Source organism: Malurus melanocephalus, unplaced genomic scaffold (assembly GCF_030028575.1).
Source record: "Malurus melanocephalus ecotype Western Australia unplaced genomic scaffold, MMel_1.1 scaffold_77, whole genome shotgun sequence".
Taxonomy (NCBI): Eukaryota; Metazoa; Chordata; class Aves; order Passeriformes; family Maluridae; genus Malurus; species Malurus melanocephalus.
Genome location: NW_026623309.1, coordinates 1,985,815 through 2,002,546, shown reverse-complemented (window position 1 = coordinate 2,002,546; position 16,732 = coordinate 1,985,815). Strand labels below are relative to the sequence as shown.

General features: G+C 37.1%; 1 protein-coding gene across 1 annotated transcript in view; it reads left to right on the top strand.

The window, feature by feature from the left end:
* The window catches only part of SNX29 (sorting nexin 29), a 96,381-nt gene that overhangs the window by 67,260 nt on the left and 12,389 nt on the right, over window positions 1-16,732 (top strand). Inside the window, exon 20 of the mRNA XM_057367307.1 lies at window positions 544-683. Coding sequence (XP_057223290.1) covers window positions 544-683 — 140 coding nt within the window. The remainder of the gene's footprint in view (window positions 1-543; window positions 684-16,732) is intronic.

The following is a 16,732-nucleotide window of genomic DNA, read 5'->3' as shown; positions in this document are numbered from 1 at the left end:
GATATAATATGAAAAAGAATCAAACTACTATATGGAGACACAATCACAAAATAATAATCCAATAACAAAAATGCTGGAGAAATACTCATCCATTCTGGAGTTTGTGTACCCAACACMTGAAAATATGAACTGAGGAGACATTGTGGGAGTAAGTCAGCGTTTCCTCCTGCAAAGACTGGTAACTCTGGATCTCAAAAAAATTGCATGAATTGTTATTCCAGAGCCTCTGTGCTGCTGTTCTGCTCTGCCTCTCCAAGATTGCAGTGGTTTATGGTCCAGAGAAGACAGATTCTGCCAGGGAGAGGATCTGACATCCTGTCAGTGGATGTTTTTGTGAAAGGTTTTATTAGGATTCATGATTTGCCTTTATCTCTAAGGACAGAGTCAAGGGGTTTTTGCATATTGCCAACGTATTTATGTAGCCAGAATAACAAGAGATCATCAAAAGATCGATTTTTATGCTTACTGGAGATGTTTAGTTACATTATAAAGTTGAGAAACATGTTCCTTGTGCCATTTATATTTTTTCCTCTCTATTTTTAGGATGCGAAGTTTGTAGAAGAGCGACGCAAGCAGCTACAAAATTACCTAAGGAATGTAATGAACAAAATTATTCAAACTGTGCCAGAATTCACAGCCAATCCCAAAAAAGAGACACTTATTCAGCTGATGCCCTTTTTTGTGTAAGTATCTGTCAAGTACTCAAGAAAATATTAAGGTTTTTTTCATGACAGATTAATTTAAAATATAATGCCATCATCTCCAAAATCTTTAAATCTTAAATCTTGAAGTTTTTTGAATAGAGGGCTCCAGTTCAGATTGCAAGTGCTTTTGTTATATTTAAAGGAATATGTGAAAAACAGAGTATTTTTTTTTATTTATTTAAATGGTGACTTTGAAGGAAAATCATATTGAAAAGCTTCCAGAAATACCTAAGTAACTTCAAAATCTGCATTTACATGTGCTCTTCTTTTCCACCATTTSTTTTATTCGGTCTCTTTTAGTTTTATTTTGGTTTTGCTTGTGTGGGGTTGGTGTTATTTTTTAATATTTATTTTGGGAGATGAKTAAAGCACTATTAGGTCTGTACTAACCAAGTAAAGAAGTAAAGCTTTTGAAYTCATTCTGGCTGAATTTTGCAGTCTGCTGGCACAGGTTTTAATGTCATTAATGTTAAAGTTGAATATGTCCAGAAATAATGTAGCAATCATCTGTTAAAGCATCTCAAACCCTTTGATATGYCATCATACAAGGAATATGATCTGGTAAAACCTTCCCTTTTTCCTTTAGGCTTTATTCTTTACTTATTTGTAAATGRTATTTTAAACCATTTAAGAAATAATATTAATGAAAATTTGTTTGGAAAGCCGTGTTGTTTCTTTCACTCRTAATTTTTCAGTGTAATTGTTTTTCAGTTCTACACCTGTACAAATTATGTATAGATGGAACACTCATTTACAGTAAGTCCTCATGTGAAATTTGTTGTCCACAAGCCTCTGCACAGGGATTGTGCATCCCTGCCTGTGAATCCATGGATGGATTCATTTGCAGCTTCAAGACCAATTTCAAATCAATATGTTTGATAGCTGCACACATATTTAGTCATATTACTTGCCTGGTCTTTTGCAGAGTGTGTCAGATTTTCAAGTTGAAATTGCATTTCAAGAAAGCTCTATTTATTAGAAAATGTAATAGATGAGTGGAAGAATGCCAAGATGCATTTCGTGGCATTCATGAGTTTCCAATTTTTCTGTGGAKTTGAAACACTAAAATCAATTTGATGAGACATCTTGATGATGGTGTTATAAATGGCAAAGTGATGTTTGWGGGGACAAACTTCTTAAAAGACTTGCCTTTTGCTCCCTAAGAACTTACTGTGCAGAATTTGACTAAGGGCTGTAAAGATGGAAATGGTTTCAAGTTCCAGTTGAGGAGCTCATGTAAGGCTTTTTGTTGAGTCATTTTAAAGCAGTTATCCTTTATGCTGTACTGATTTGSTTTTTTAAAGAAGAGGGCAGCAGATACAAAATACATTTGCTATTGTAAAATGTAATTGTAAATACAATTATAATTTTTTTCATGTGGTTTTGTTTTCTTTTTGGTCTTAATGTGCAGTTGTTACAGAAGTAATTTATTACGCTGTTTTCTGGTTCTACTTTGAAAAAGATACTTCAAGAATAGTGTATTTAGAATYTCCTGGTCACTTATGTCAAAAACAGGAAGGGAGAAAAAGTTTCCTCTTACTCCTCAGCCCTAAACAATTAACTTGCTTTCAGATGCTTAGTCTCATCTCTTTTCTAAGTGTGTAAGTAGAATGTAGATCTCACGTGTTTTTTAAAAGAAGTGCCAGGAATGGGGACCTGCACAGGTCARGATTAAATCACAACCCTTGTGGTGGGTTCTACCAATGCTGCACAAGTCAGGGAAATAAAAACCTCCAACTCTATTTCTTCTAATAAATGCAATGTAGGGAGAGATTCAATTAATTTCACAGAAAGAGCAAAGTTTTAYTGAGCAGGCAGCATGTTTAAATGTTATAAATGGCAAAGTGAAGCATTATGATGCAAAATAATGCAGTTATCTCTAAGGAGAGAGATTTGCTGAAGGAAATTGGCCAACAGCGTTTGTCACCCATTCCTAAACACCACTGGAATGCACTGCACTGGTGCTAACTTTGCATTCATGTACCTGGCCCACAGGTTGCATAAAATATGTTTATTTTTAGAGGTTTTTTTGCATTTGGCAATTTCCTAATTCTCCACACATTGCATGGGACAATGGACTGGAATATTCTAGGACATCTGGACATCATGGCAAAGAGATTCTGTTCATGCAGGTACCTGTGAATTCTTTCCTGAGAACTTTTGGTTATATAAYAGATGTATCAGGATTTTCTCTTGGCTAGAGTAGATAGATCTCTCTGGGAATACTAGTGGGATTCTGGAAAAATTCAGCTATTGAGCAAAATAACTGTATTCCTCATTTCCAGCAGCAGACAAAATAGCTTTTTAATGCATTTTACTACTGAGCTATCAGACTCTTCTGCAGCTGGAGCAGCAGCATTAAATTAATAAAAAGAACTTTTCTAGAATCTGCCCCATCTATCAGAGTCTGAAAGTGCCATCATTTCTTGGCTATCATTTGAACTCTCTGTGGCCTTTATTTTCTGAGAGTCATGACCTGCCACTGTTGGTGATTTTAAAAGCATCTGAAAGAAAATGCATTTCAGTTCCACTTCCTATTGCCAACATCTCCAGTATTACCCTTCTGTAATGGATTTTGAGCTTTATCAACAGGACACCTTAAATATCTTGCAGTCTKTGAATTGTATATTACATTATTCACTTGTAACCTTTGTGCTATTCTGTTAGGTTTAATAATATTTTGGTTTAATAATATTTTACTATAAAACACTGTAAATACATTGAAAAATTCTATAGATTTAATTCTTCCTCTGTAGCACAAATGTATGTACAGTTGATTGCATATCTATCAATGAAAGAGTAATTACAAAACATTGAGTTATTAGTCCTAGGACTGTGTAGAGAGTAGTAATACCTCAGTTTAGGGGGAAAAATTACAGTCTATTAGGAAGCAGTGAAATCTAAAATAAAAAAAACCAATTATCTGGTCTTAAAGAGTTTCTTCTCACTGCAAAATTAAGTGACCAGGCTTCAGTGTGAAAATGTAAAATCCCATAAAGGTTATGTCTGATTAGGCATCCTATAGATAGAAATTTCAGGGTCAGTTTTAATTCATCACTTTTAAGACCTGATTCTTGTCCCAGAATATGATCATGGTGAACAGAACACATGATTAGTACCTCTTAAGACTGAATCCACTGTTAATTTAATGCCAGAATGAATATTGCCTATAATTTTTATTGTGAGTTTATTCCTTTGGGAATTCCTCCCTTCCGAGTGCAGTGATTCCATAAAATCAGGCACAGATCTGTTGAGGCACAACATTTAAATTGAGCTGTATGAAATAGCCTGCCACTCTTACAGARGAAGAAATTGCTTTTATTTTGAAACTCAGCTAACAGTTTGCARCACAATAATGTGAATGACTTTGCTACATTTCTTCCCATTATGGTGTCCAATGCTAGTGATTACTCGTGGAAATGTCACTTGTTTGCAATCCTTATGCTGTGAACTGTCATTAATGTATTTTTTCTTTCTTCAGTCTACCGTTTGTAATCTCACTTTATATCTTTTTCTGTTTTGATCCTGCCTTAGCTCAGTCACAGGAGTGGTCAAAGAGTTTCCTTTCTAGTCCACTTTCATGTTTTAATGTAAGAAATAGATTCTGGCACTAATTTGTTTGTTTACATGCCAAATAAAAAATCCTTTGCAATAATAAAACTGACACCACAGGATAAATTTTCCAGTCCATGTRCAGCAAAACCTAAATCAAGAATTGGCACTGCTGAATTAGATTGCTACATCTGCTATGTGGTGAAGGCCTGTCTGGTAATACTTGCTTAAATTAACATTTATTTGCACTTACGATTGGTCCATAATGGATAAACAAAGCTTGTCATAACAAGCTTTTATTGYATTTTAATCACATTTTTATCAGTGTGATAAATTATCACATTCATGTAACTTTGTAAATATATATATAAAACTAGGAGGGATCTTTGGCAACAAGAATCACAGTTTTTGGACCGTATAAATGAGTCTTTCAATAGAAATCATCATTTAGCTTGTATGATTTCAAGCATGTAAAGAGCTGAAAGATGTAGAAAGTGGGTGAAAGAAAATCTAAAATGCTGTGATGGTCCATTTTCCTATCTCTGTGGTTTCCATATCAATTGTCCTCATTTTTAAGAGATTTTCTTTCCATCATGCTCATTATGGGCACAAACTGAAAGACAAGAAAAAATAACAAAACTCTTTTTTTTCAGTGTGAGGGTGATGGAACCCTCTGACAGTTTGCCCAGAGGTTGTTGACACTCCATGCCTGGACTTGTCAAGACACAGCCCTGGGCAGCCTTGTGGGATTGGCTCTCTCTGAGTGCCTTCCAACCCCAAACAGTCTGTAAATYTGGAATATAATCTTGAGTTGTGTTTTACATCCACCCTGCACAAAGAACTGTTGGCTAAATTACAGCTGGGCTCACATWTACCTGTGAGCAAAACAAAGTGTGAACAYGGGAAACTCCTWAAACACAGACTCTGCTTTGCAGYRATGTAAATSTATTCAGTAAGAACAGYRCMACTTGGTTGGTTCCTTTGTGTTGGYAATGCAAATGTTTGGGTTAAAATGTATGCAAGAATGGTATAAACACAGTTTTGTGAATATTTGTATAGATTGCTGTGCTAAGTACTTTATCTCTTACTGTAGGCCACAAGTACAAGCTACAATAGTTTCTAAATAACAATTTAATGTTCTGCWGAGCTGCAAAGCTGGACATTTATTCTCTCGTGGGAGCTGCTCAGATACATGCTTTAACAAAAGCAGGGAATCTGCTCAGTAAATCATCAGCAGGTTCTGTTGTCTGGGGGATGTGTTTGAACCCCAWAGGAGTCATCAGTTCTTGGTGATGATTAGAGGATTGTAATTTTCAAAAAATATGTTGTGTTCATTTCCCCTGGGTGACATTGCTGGCAGCATATTTGATAGCAGTTGTGTTCTTAGGTGTTTTGTGTCAGTTGTCTTTGAGTCACCAAGTTAAATTGTAGTGAAAAAAAAAAATCACTATTTCTATCTCTTTCTCATTTTGTAAAATGCTTCCACTGTTCTGGAAGGTAAAGTTCTGAGAAATGTGGTAGAGGGAGACAGGTTCCAACTGACAGGCAAATTTCARTGCCAGCCAATCAGCCACTCAAAAAAGAATGTCATCCTGGGAATACTCTCAGATTTATTTGGCACTAAACAGYGTTTAAAGCCAAGTGTCTGTTTTTGGTCTTGCAGACATCAAAGTTGAAATATTGTGGAAGAATTGATGTTTGTTGTTAAAGAATTGAAAAATTTTGGTTTGGTTTGGATTTGGCAGTTTTATCATCTCACTTCTGGTTGCATCTCGTAGTGTGTCACTGAGRACATTTAAATGTGTATATTAAAGGTGTAGGAGGTAAAAAGAACATTAACTTTCCCACAATACCATTGCTAATATTAAAATGTTGCYATCAAGTATAAATGAAATAAATCTATTAGAAAAGTTACTGTGAGGCACCTGTGGATGCTGTGCAACAGGAATAAGCATGCTGATAGAATATAGTAAGCAGTCTGGAATAACATTTACATGAACAAACTGGAAATAGCATTTGCTTAAATATGAGACTTTTAATTAGTAAAGCATCTTCTAATGCCTGAAACATGCTAATGAAACTAATTTATTGCTATGTTAATTGATTGATCTAATATAGAGAYATTACACAATATTTATCGTTCAGTAGAACTGTGTTGCCAAGCACTGATGATTGTTGAAGTAAAAATATCTTAGATATCTAAAGTTTAATTATCATGTTCAGATAATGCTGGAAGTTTCAGTGCAAAAATGTGATGTTCTTTTGTGGAATTTTTGTTGATGGTAGAATTAAAAGTTGAATTTGAGTGGATTGTTTTTAACAAACATTGAGTTGTCTCACTGTTATTCTTGGGTTCTGCATTCCTCACTTTGTAACTGACAGTTTTGGTTTTAGTCTTTCATAACCTATGATGCTTGACATCAGACTTAAAAAAAGCATCAGGCTTGTTTTGATCTAAGTGAAATGTGAAGAAGTAGGGCAAAAATTGTTTGGTCAAAGTATGTRAAAATTCAAACTTTCATCTCTTTCCCATCTGCAAGAATTGCCTGTTACATTGTGTTTTATTTATTGTTTTTATTGATGCTGGAGATGTGTATTACATGGCATTCTTCAAATGTCTTGAATTTTTCCTTTTCCTGCTCTGGGTAATTGAGAGGGTTTATGAATGTTAGGAAAGAAAAAAATATTCCATGATAAAGTAATGCAAACAGGAGGAGACATGGGGTGCTTAATGTGAAAAGCAAGATGGATTGAGTATAGTAAGGAACTATGGATAAATACTGGTATTTCAGGTTTCCTAGTGGCATTTGGCTTTACAAAGCTGGTTTTATCCAAACATGTGAAGATGATGTTATGATTATAGGTTTTTATTTTACGGTGGATCTATCTGGGATTTGAGACGCGATTTGTGAAATAATTAAAGCTTTGTATAGGACCCCAAAAACTGACCCACATTCCAGTGTTTATTCAAGTCTGTCAGGGAGCATTTATTGCAACTCTGCTGCTCCTTTGCACGGGGTAAAGAACTTTCTTGCATCCTGTGATTTCGTTCAGACTGAAGGTTTGCAAAATTATTTTTTACTTTCTTACCAGTGCTTTGTCTTTTTAGAYGGATGGAATAGGTGCTAAAATCTATGACCTGAGCTAGGGAAAGAATTATCTGTGGGAAATCATTGCATCCATAATGCAAACTATACCAGAGTTTATTCATTTGTGTGTGAAAGGCATTGCAGAAGAGTTAAGGAAGCTCTGGTTTCACTTGAATACATAATTGACCAAGTCTTAGATTATCTCTGGGGATATTTCCAGCACTCTTAGGTCAGTTTGGAGGGTGTGTGTGGAAAAACACTCCCTTGAAATACCTTTGGAAGATGCCACCCATTCTGGGAGTAGCGATGTATCTGCACTAGAGAGATCTTGGTTGCCCTTCTCTCTCTAGATCSCAAGGGGCACTTTGCAGTACAGAGATGCCATTAAAAGTATCACAGAGAAAAATGCTCCTTAATCTGGTTTGTGGTGAGAGCAGTGAGATACCCAAATCCGTGTTCATGTTCCCTGTGTGCCCCCCCAGCTCTGCCCTAAGGTGTGGTATTTTCTGTTTCATGTTTCACAGAATTCACATCTTCCTTTCAGTGTCTCTTCAGTGTCCATCCTTCTTTTGATAACCATTCTGAGTTAAGATGAGCACATTTAGCCAAAGAGTTTTCAGTCTGTGATGTTCTAGTTTCATGGTAGTTCTCATGGCAATACCATTAGCAGCATTCAGTCTTCAGAAAGTTCCTGTAGATGGAAATATATTCCAAATACCTATCAGTACTTAAAATGTTTGCTGACTTCAACTTGGTTCTGCTGTTAGTAGTTCTACAGAAGTTAGCAAATAACTGCTCACTGGAGTTTAAATGACATTTTTTGATCAGGAATAATATTCTGCAGGGTCCCTAATGATTTACATGAGGCATATAMAATTATCAACAAGATCTGCCTTGTGTATAAAAACACTGTAATCCTTTACATGTCAGATAAAAATTAAATAGTGAGAATTTGGAGTCAGAATATATGTTTTGGTATATTTAAAACTATTTTTGTAGCTGCTAATCTTCTCAATTGTTAAAGTAAAAGGAACTAGTTCCTTATTTCTCTCAGCTGCATTTCTATGGTTTGAGTTKCTCTTCCAGCAGTTGGTCTTATTAAATTGGCCGGAGGGCCAATGCAAATAAATTGTATTCAGGTGAATCTGTTTATGTCTCTTGATTCCAGTTTTCTTCCTTTTACCCCCAATTTCTTGCTCTCACCTATATTTTCTCAGTCTTTCACTTTCAAAGCACTACTGAGTCAGAAGTGTTTGGATATTCAGTAAAAGTTACAATTGAAAAGGCTTTGTCCTGCAGGTTTGGGTAATAGTGAAAGGATTACAGAAACACATCCCCCTAAGCTCACCTAATGAAACACCTCAGTGCTGCAGTGTTCAGGACTAAGACACCTCAAAGAAAAGGTGTTTCTCAATTCTGTCTGGGTGTGATGCTCAGCAAAGCTGATGTGTCATACAGCAGCTCCWTTATGCTGAAGGGGTTTCTGCATTGTATTTATTGCCCTGCTATTGAGCCTTACCATTAAAAAAAAGGATCAACTCCACTTTCAAGTAGTGTGACTTATACCAATTACCATCTCAATAAAGACCGTGAGACTTGCTTTGCAGAGTTAATTGCTATGAATTGTTCAACAGGCCTCACAAATAGGTGCTTGTGAGCATATTTCCATCAATTAGATTTTTATCATGCTTCTTTATATTCAAAGTGACCTTTACAGTGCTTATGGGAAGAATAATTTAGTGCATCCTGTACTGGGATTGAATGCTCTCCAGTCACCATTGGAAACATTTCAGGGCTTGTGTTCTTTACAGTTGCCTTGGAATAAACTCTTGTTTAATGCTGCCTGAGAAAATAAGAATTATGTTTACAATAACTGAAACAAATGACAGAGATGCTATGGTATGATATTTCTTTTGCATGTGTAGAAATATACAGGAAATGTTCTCCATAGCTTGGGCAAAACCAGAAAGCAAGTACATTGACAGCAACAGTTATAAAGCATTTTACATTTTGATGTTGGTAGCTAACTGGTGTGTATTGGTTGTCTTTATAATCAAACTCTGAAACAAACAGAAATTATTTGAAAACAGCCATGGTCAATGTTACAGMAAAGTGAAGTGCTGTACAAAAGGACCTTTTTAACTGTGTGGTGCATTTTCTGATGTTCAATTCTCATCTGTCTTTTGGAAGGAACTGGCTGGATCAGGATGCCTTTCAATGTTTATTTTGGGTTTGTTGTTGTTTTGTTTTTTTCCTATTGGGTCCCTTGAATTCTATCATCACTTTATCCTTTTTTCTCCAGTTAACAACAAGCTTTGTAATGAAAGATCATTGGGAAGGATGAGTTGTGATTCTCAGCAGCACTTCCTTCTTCCTTGCTCCTTTGCTGCTTGCCAACAAACAGCCAGTCCTTAGCCAGAGACAGGGATTCTAAACTCTGGACTCTGTGTCTCTAACACACCTAACTTGCAGCAGTGCAAGAAAAGGTTAAGATTTTTCTCATAAAAGARCACAGAGCTAGTAAAAGTTTTGTGTCATTACAGCAGTGATCCCGTTTCCTTGGTTACAAGTCACATGCACTCCCTTGTTAAAAAGTGAATTCTTTATATATTCAGGCATTTCTGTACTGAGCAGGTGTTTCTGAAATTGGTAGAAAAAAATGGGCTTTAGAGCCAGGAAAGAAAGTTTCAATTTTGAGGTTGGGCACACCATTCCTGTCAGMGTATTTACTGCACACTCACGTCTGGCAAGGATTTGCCAAGGTGGATTTGGTTTGCTAAATCAGAAACTATTTCTAATTTTAAACWCACACAGAAATCCTGCTTCTATTTTGTCCATACCTAACTCATAAACAATGGATCCAATATCTTTTAAAGCTTCTTATGCCATTTTTGGATCTGGAACAAATTTTTGCATCCTGGCTATGGAAAGTGGGATGCTAGAAATGCTAATATAGTTAAGTGTGCAGGACTTCAAAGTCCTGTCGTCGTTCTTGATAGCATGAAAGCACTTTACTGTGGGATAAGGTGTGGAACAATCAGTTTACTTTTTTTTTGCTTTCAGCAGTGTTGACAGCCATCTTGAGGCCTTTTCTTTGTAGTGTGGTCTGGATTTCCTAAGCAAATAAAAGAATAAAGATGTTCTTGTCAGATGAACTGTATGACAGCTGTAGCTGACATTCAAATCCAGAATTACTGCACCTTTCTTGTAAGCACTGTGGTGTTCTACCAGTATTCCCACTTTATTCCCTTCTGATTATCAACACTGGTTAATATATTAAATTAATGACGCACAGGAATGGACTTTAACCCAAGAAGATGTCATTGTCATGACGTGTTAGAGTGCACAGCACAGTGTCAAGGTATTAGTTTAAGTTGTTTTAACGGCAGTGCATGAAACCAGAAAAGTCCAGATTGCAACAGTCTGCAGTTGTTCACCAGATTCATTCTTTTAACTGGAGTGACTTGTTCAGTATATAACTTTCAAGTTTTCAGGTTTTCAGCCTGGAGGAGTGTACTGAAAATACTGGAATTTTTCACAAAATATATTTGGGAAGGTAGAGCAATAGATTAAAAACATGTCAAATACTCAGTAGGTGTTGCTCCCTGAGTTTGGGCAGTCCAGTGTCACACTGGGATTGAGGTTGGGTGGCTGAACACCAGAGTGAGTCAACAGGAACTTGAGGCCTATATTGTAATAAAGAAAATGTGAAATGAGGCCAAACTGAAACATGAAATAGATGAATTGATTTAAAAGAGATAACTTGATGTTATTAATGCAGGGGGGAATTGGTTTTCATGGGRAGCTGTGGGATTGATGATTTCTGGACAGAGGTTTGACTCACCTATGTTGAATCAGCTCAGCAGAGGAGTTTGTTGAGAGAATTGGGCATGAACAGGAGCAAACAATAGCTGGGTTTTGGTGGGTAACAGTGTTGTGGCTGTCAATGTGAATTATTAAAGAAAGAAAGCTGGAGAAGGTAGGGAATACAAGAGTAAATGAGTAGAATAAGAGTAGAGGAGTGCTGTAAAATGTAATAGCAGCAAGAGACTGAATGAGACAGTTTGGACTGATTGAGGAGAATGTGCCTTAAAATGAGGTGGAAAAGGTGGAAAATGGTGGAAAAGAATGTAAAAAAAAGAATACTTACACATGATTTATTTTCCTTTACTGAATTTTATGCACACATAGAARAAGCCATTTCATTAGAAGTGGGATTTCATTAGTATTGGGATTTGCTTTCATTTTTTTGAAATGGCAGTGGTAGCTGTACTAGCAGCAAAAGATGTTCACCATGGGCACAAAATTTTTATTTAAACACTAGGTAGAAGGTATTTTGTCTTCTGAAAACAAGCCTTGAAAAAAATATGCATGGGTGATTCTGATACTTTAGAATATTCTTACTGTGGATAAAGATTCAACTCCACATAGGATCTTGGGGTGAGAAGGTCTGGTGCAATYAACATTCTGCACTCAGTTATTGCTCCATGTTCAGAGCAAAGTAAATGCCTGGCAAGAGGAGATCCCTCTGCTTTGGGAGTCTGACCCGCTTGGTGGGCATTCAGTGGATCTTTTCTCTGTGTTCTGGGACACAGAGCCTCTCATCTTTTAATCCTTAGCTCAATAAGCTTCCATTCTCTCCTTTTCATATCCTGATATGTTTTTGTGAAGTGCCTTCAGCATAATTCAGGGTGATATTTTTTTTCACTGCTGGAAACKTGGAAAATGCACAAGCAATCATCTTCTATATTCATTGTCTACATACTTTAAAATSAATTTTTGCTCATATAAACATTTAGTAGATTCTAGGGTAATTTATATGTTGATCCTCTCCATTTAGCAGTATATGTACTCTGCTTATCCTGAAATCCTAGAATCTGTATCTTCTCAGTAGAAAACAATTTCTTTGTACAATTCTAAAACTCAGCTATCACTGTTTATTGGTATCAGGATACTGTAAGTGGATACATGAGATTATGAAATGTGCATGCGTGGGGTATATGTGAATACTCACAAAATTAAATCTAGCTGGCAATTCTAATATTCAAAATATTTATGATATCATCTGTATCAGGCTGAGTGCTCATTCTCCAGGCCTGAGGTGTGAACTCTGGAGAATACAGGAATGAGATCCATGTGCCTGGAGAGCCAGCACTGAGCTCTTTGGGCAGGGCTGTGCTTGGCTCTGACCCTTCACTGTGGCTCTGTCTTTAGTCAGGTACAAACCAATGTCTCTAAGCCTGCTCTCCATTAACCCCTGAGTCTGCACCTGGTTACTGACARCTGTAAAACACTGACCTTGGAAATTTTCACATTTGAAAGAGTTTGACATCCCTACAAGATTGATCAAAATTTTTCTAGTAAGTGCACAGAACACATTTTTACTTGAATAGGTAAGAAATCTTACAGAGCATTTCCTTTCTTCATCCCTTCAAATAATAGTAATTATCAAAGATTCAGGGTTTTTTTTTTGTTCATTAACAAACACACAAAGTCTGTAAAGAAGCTAAGTCTGGTTATTTCTTTCTACTATCTTTGCAATTGTCTGGTTATTTTTTTTTAATATATAAACCAGTTTCTGGCCCAATTGTCTGAGTAGGATTCTTTTAAAAAATTGCTTCAGTAATATACCTAATTTAATGAAAAAGGGTTTTATTTTCTTTCTGTTATCCCACTTTGTCTAGTAAATGGGACTAGACACGTCTGGACATTTTATTTCCTAGTTATCCTCTCTGTCTGTAACAATTTRCTCCATTATTCTGCTGGAATTGACTTTTTCAGAGGAGGAGAGCACAGAGGAGTTTGCAACTCAGTCAATCAATAGTTGAGAATGTGCTAAAATGCTGGGAGTGCAAGCAAGCGCAGATGCCTCTGTGTTCCTGCTGTATGACAGTGTTTGCCTTCCTTCCAGCATGTGGGAGCTCTCATACTTGGAACTACCAAAGTTGTGTCTTTTTGTCCCTTTTCTATCAAAGCCCCAACTATTTATACAATGTTTTAAAATGGGAGTGGAATTTTCAGTGTAAAAAGCCCACAAACATATTGAATTACATTGCATCCAAGTCATCAAAGAGCACCAGACTGGCCAAAAAARAGATCAAAATGAATATTTTGATTTGCTGTGAAGATAATTTTCTTCTCAGTATAATTTTCTAAGCTGCTGAGCAGGTGAGAGTACACTAAATTGCCTCTGTAGTGATTGGAATGAATGTATAATGGAACATGTGGATAAGAGCCATTTGCTGCATGGCTGTTCAGGACTGCCTCCGGTACCTCAGTGTGTCACATGCACACCCCACAGATACCTCTGTTCTTTTCCCAAAATTTGCCTTTCTTGAGTGAATTTCTTGGCCTTGCCCAAATCTGCACGAGCTCCCAGTAATGAAATTGTGATTTTTAAAGCTTACTTTTTGGCCTACTAAATCCTGCCAAACAGTTTGTAATATTTATTCTACAGCTGCACTTAAACTAGCTGATCTATAATTGCTTGTTAAGTTTCTCTTTCTGGAGCTTATTTTAAGCAAATTGCCAGCTTTAGATATTCACAGTCGGATCTCAGCATATGAAGATTGCATAACAGCCGGTTCAGGAGATGTATTTTGGAGAATTTACAGGTAGGGGAAGGGAACCATCTGCAGGTCCCTGACAGAAAACAAGTTCCAGCAGAAAGTGTTTTGAACACTGTTGATGTGAACATGTTGTTTTGTAAGGAGCCATCTGGCCAGTCCCAGCAATGTGTGTGAGTGCAGATGGATCYGGGAGCTGGGGGATCCAGAACCCTGAGTTCCACTCCTGTGCTCACAGCAGGGCCCTGGGACTCTCCTGGTGAGGATGTGCTGAGCCACTGCAGCCAGAGCTGAGAGCTCCCTCCTCTGAGCTCTTTGTGGGGATGGCAGAWTGCTGGGAGGAGGAGAAATCCCAAATCCCATTGTGCATCCAGCTGAGAGCAGGGTGAGGGTAGGTGGGATGGCAGGAGGGTTTGRAGCAGATGGGGCAGTGTGATTCCCTTATTGACAAGTTCTCATAGCCCACAACACTTCCAGTGATGCTTTTTGAAATTGGAATTTGAAATCTACAACTGAAGTGGGAATTATTTCTTTAAATACATGTTCACAGAATGAATAGAAACTGATTAATGGAACTGAAAGAAACCAAACAAAATAATATCTTATTTATCATATATATTTACAATATATTTAGAAGTTGCATAGCGTGCAACTGTGGCACTTAAAGATGTTTGTGAAGCCATACTATTCTCACAAACAGTGAGGTTATTTCTACTCCTGATWTTCTTTGATGTGTTGAAAGGAACTTRAGGGTGTCTTACTCACTTTAACCAGTCTGCATGGCAAAATATATGACTTAAACTACACTAGTGTGGCCTGGGTGATGTGACCTGCACAAAATTCAGTCTGGAGATTCATGWGTTTAATTCTCTACTTAATAAAATCTTACACAGAGCCATGAAACTGATAGACACAGTTTATAACAACTCCTGGTACAAAAGAGTTGCTGAAATTTAGAGTGTATGTTCAAGAGAAAGACTTCAATTTGCCATTTTCACTTTGAATTCTGTTGAAAGGGGAGCTTGATAGAGATACTTGCTAACAACTCAGACCATCTAAAAATCACTTTTGTTCTATGAGTTTCTGAAGGGTGGAAAAATGGAAGAGGTCCCAGACCAGCAGGTGTGCACTGGATATACAGAGCAGCATCTCCTGTGGGACATGATTTAGGGGATTTGTTTTTTGGGAAGCAGGGTCTGAGTTACACAACCCACCAGGCTGGCTCTGTCTCCTTCTAGTCAGGGCACAGAGCACTGCTCTCTCTTCATTTACCAAACACCCCAAACTGTCTTTGTGATTCCCTGTGGAATGGTATCAGAAAATAGCGTTTTCCAAGGTATCTGATGCAGAAAAACAGCAAATGGCCCCTGTAAATCCCTGCCTGCCTTCATTCCTGCCTGGTGGCTGTCCCAGGGTGTTTGCACCTTGCACATCAGGCCTTGGTGCCCAAGGAGGTGCTCTGCAATAAGCCAAGGGCCCTTTTCATATTCCATGGTTCTCTGTGACATTTGCACACACTTCTGGCACGGGSTGCATTTGCAAACAGTTTTGTCGTGGTGCATTTCTGTAATGCATTGTCAGAGATATTGCAAGCTGAGCTCTCAGTCTGAGTTTATGATGTTTGCACTGAAATGTCAATATCTCAGTGCAATTGCCCTTCAGAAATCTGTTGGGGGGGGGGGGAAGGGGAATCATTATTGAAAATACACTGTACTTTAAATCAGAATGAGAGTGTGCAAATGTATTCCCATATGTAAATTTYACATAATTGCTTGAATGGCAGAATTAGTAGAATAGTTTAAAAAAATAATTTGCTAATGAAACAACATGACCTTTTTTCTTCTTCATGTAACTGTTAGGTTTGGAGTATTGCAAGAAAAACTATTCTGTAATGCTTATTTCACTGGGAATAAAACCAAAGATTAAGTTTAATTACTTTTCCACAGCAGAAGAGATTTGAGGAATGAAAGAAGCTATGCTGAGAGATAGAAATATAAACTTTATTCCTTTCTCTTAGCATATGAAGCAGTAAGGAACACTCATGAAAATGTGGTTTAGAACAATCTGTTTATACATCTTATATTGCAGTCTTCCATTGCTTATTCATACTCCTTTGTGTGCAACACTGACAGTAATGGATAAATGGATGCATCCATTCAAATACATAAAGCAAATAATCTTCATAAGGGAGGTATCTTTGTACTTGTGCATGTTCTTGGCTTTAATCCAGACCATAACAAGTTTGTTTATGCCCAACTGCACAGTTTTTCAAAAGGAGGTGGGTTATTTTTTTTTCCTCATTTGAACTTCTGTTGAAAAATATTCCAGCAGCCATCAGTTTCTCCTGTGAAAACAGCAGGAATTAGCTACAGGCCATCACTGAAATTCAAAACATCCTACAGAAGCTTTGTTCCTTGGCTTTGCTGATCTGCCAGCTGTAAACACATCTCATTCAATTCTGTYATATTTCAGATTCTATTTTTGTAGTGTATTTTTAATATGTTTGGCAATTCTGTGGTGGTAGCAGAATCCATGAACAGTTAGCTGAAGTATCCTAGAATAGCTGGGTGAAATTATAGGTACTTGTGTATTAATAACAAAAAAATAATGGTATGCAGGCTTTCTTCCCTGCCTGAGCCCTTCACATCATTAACCAATGAATAAAGAAAGTGATCTTTGCTGGTTTTTTTTTCTTTTTTTTTACTTTAGACTGTTTCAGAGGTCTCCAAATACATCCTCTGTAGGTACAAATTAGGCCAAATGTCAGTTCAGAAATGCCAAATGGCCTGAAGTGTCAAGGTGTGTACAGCAGTAAGAGAGG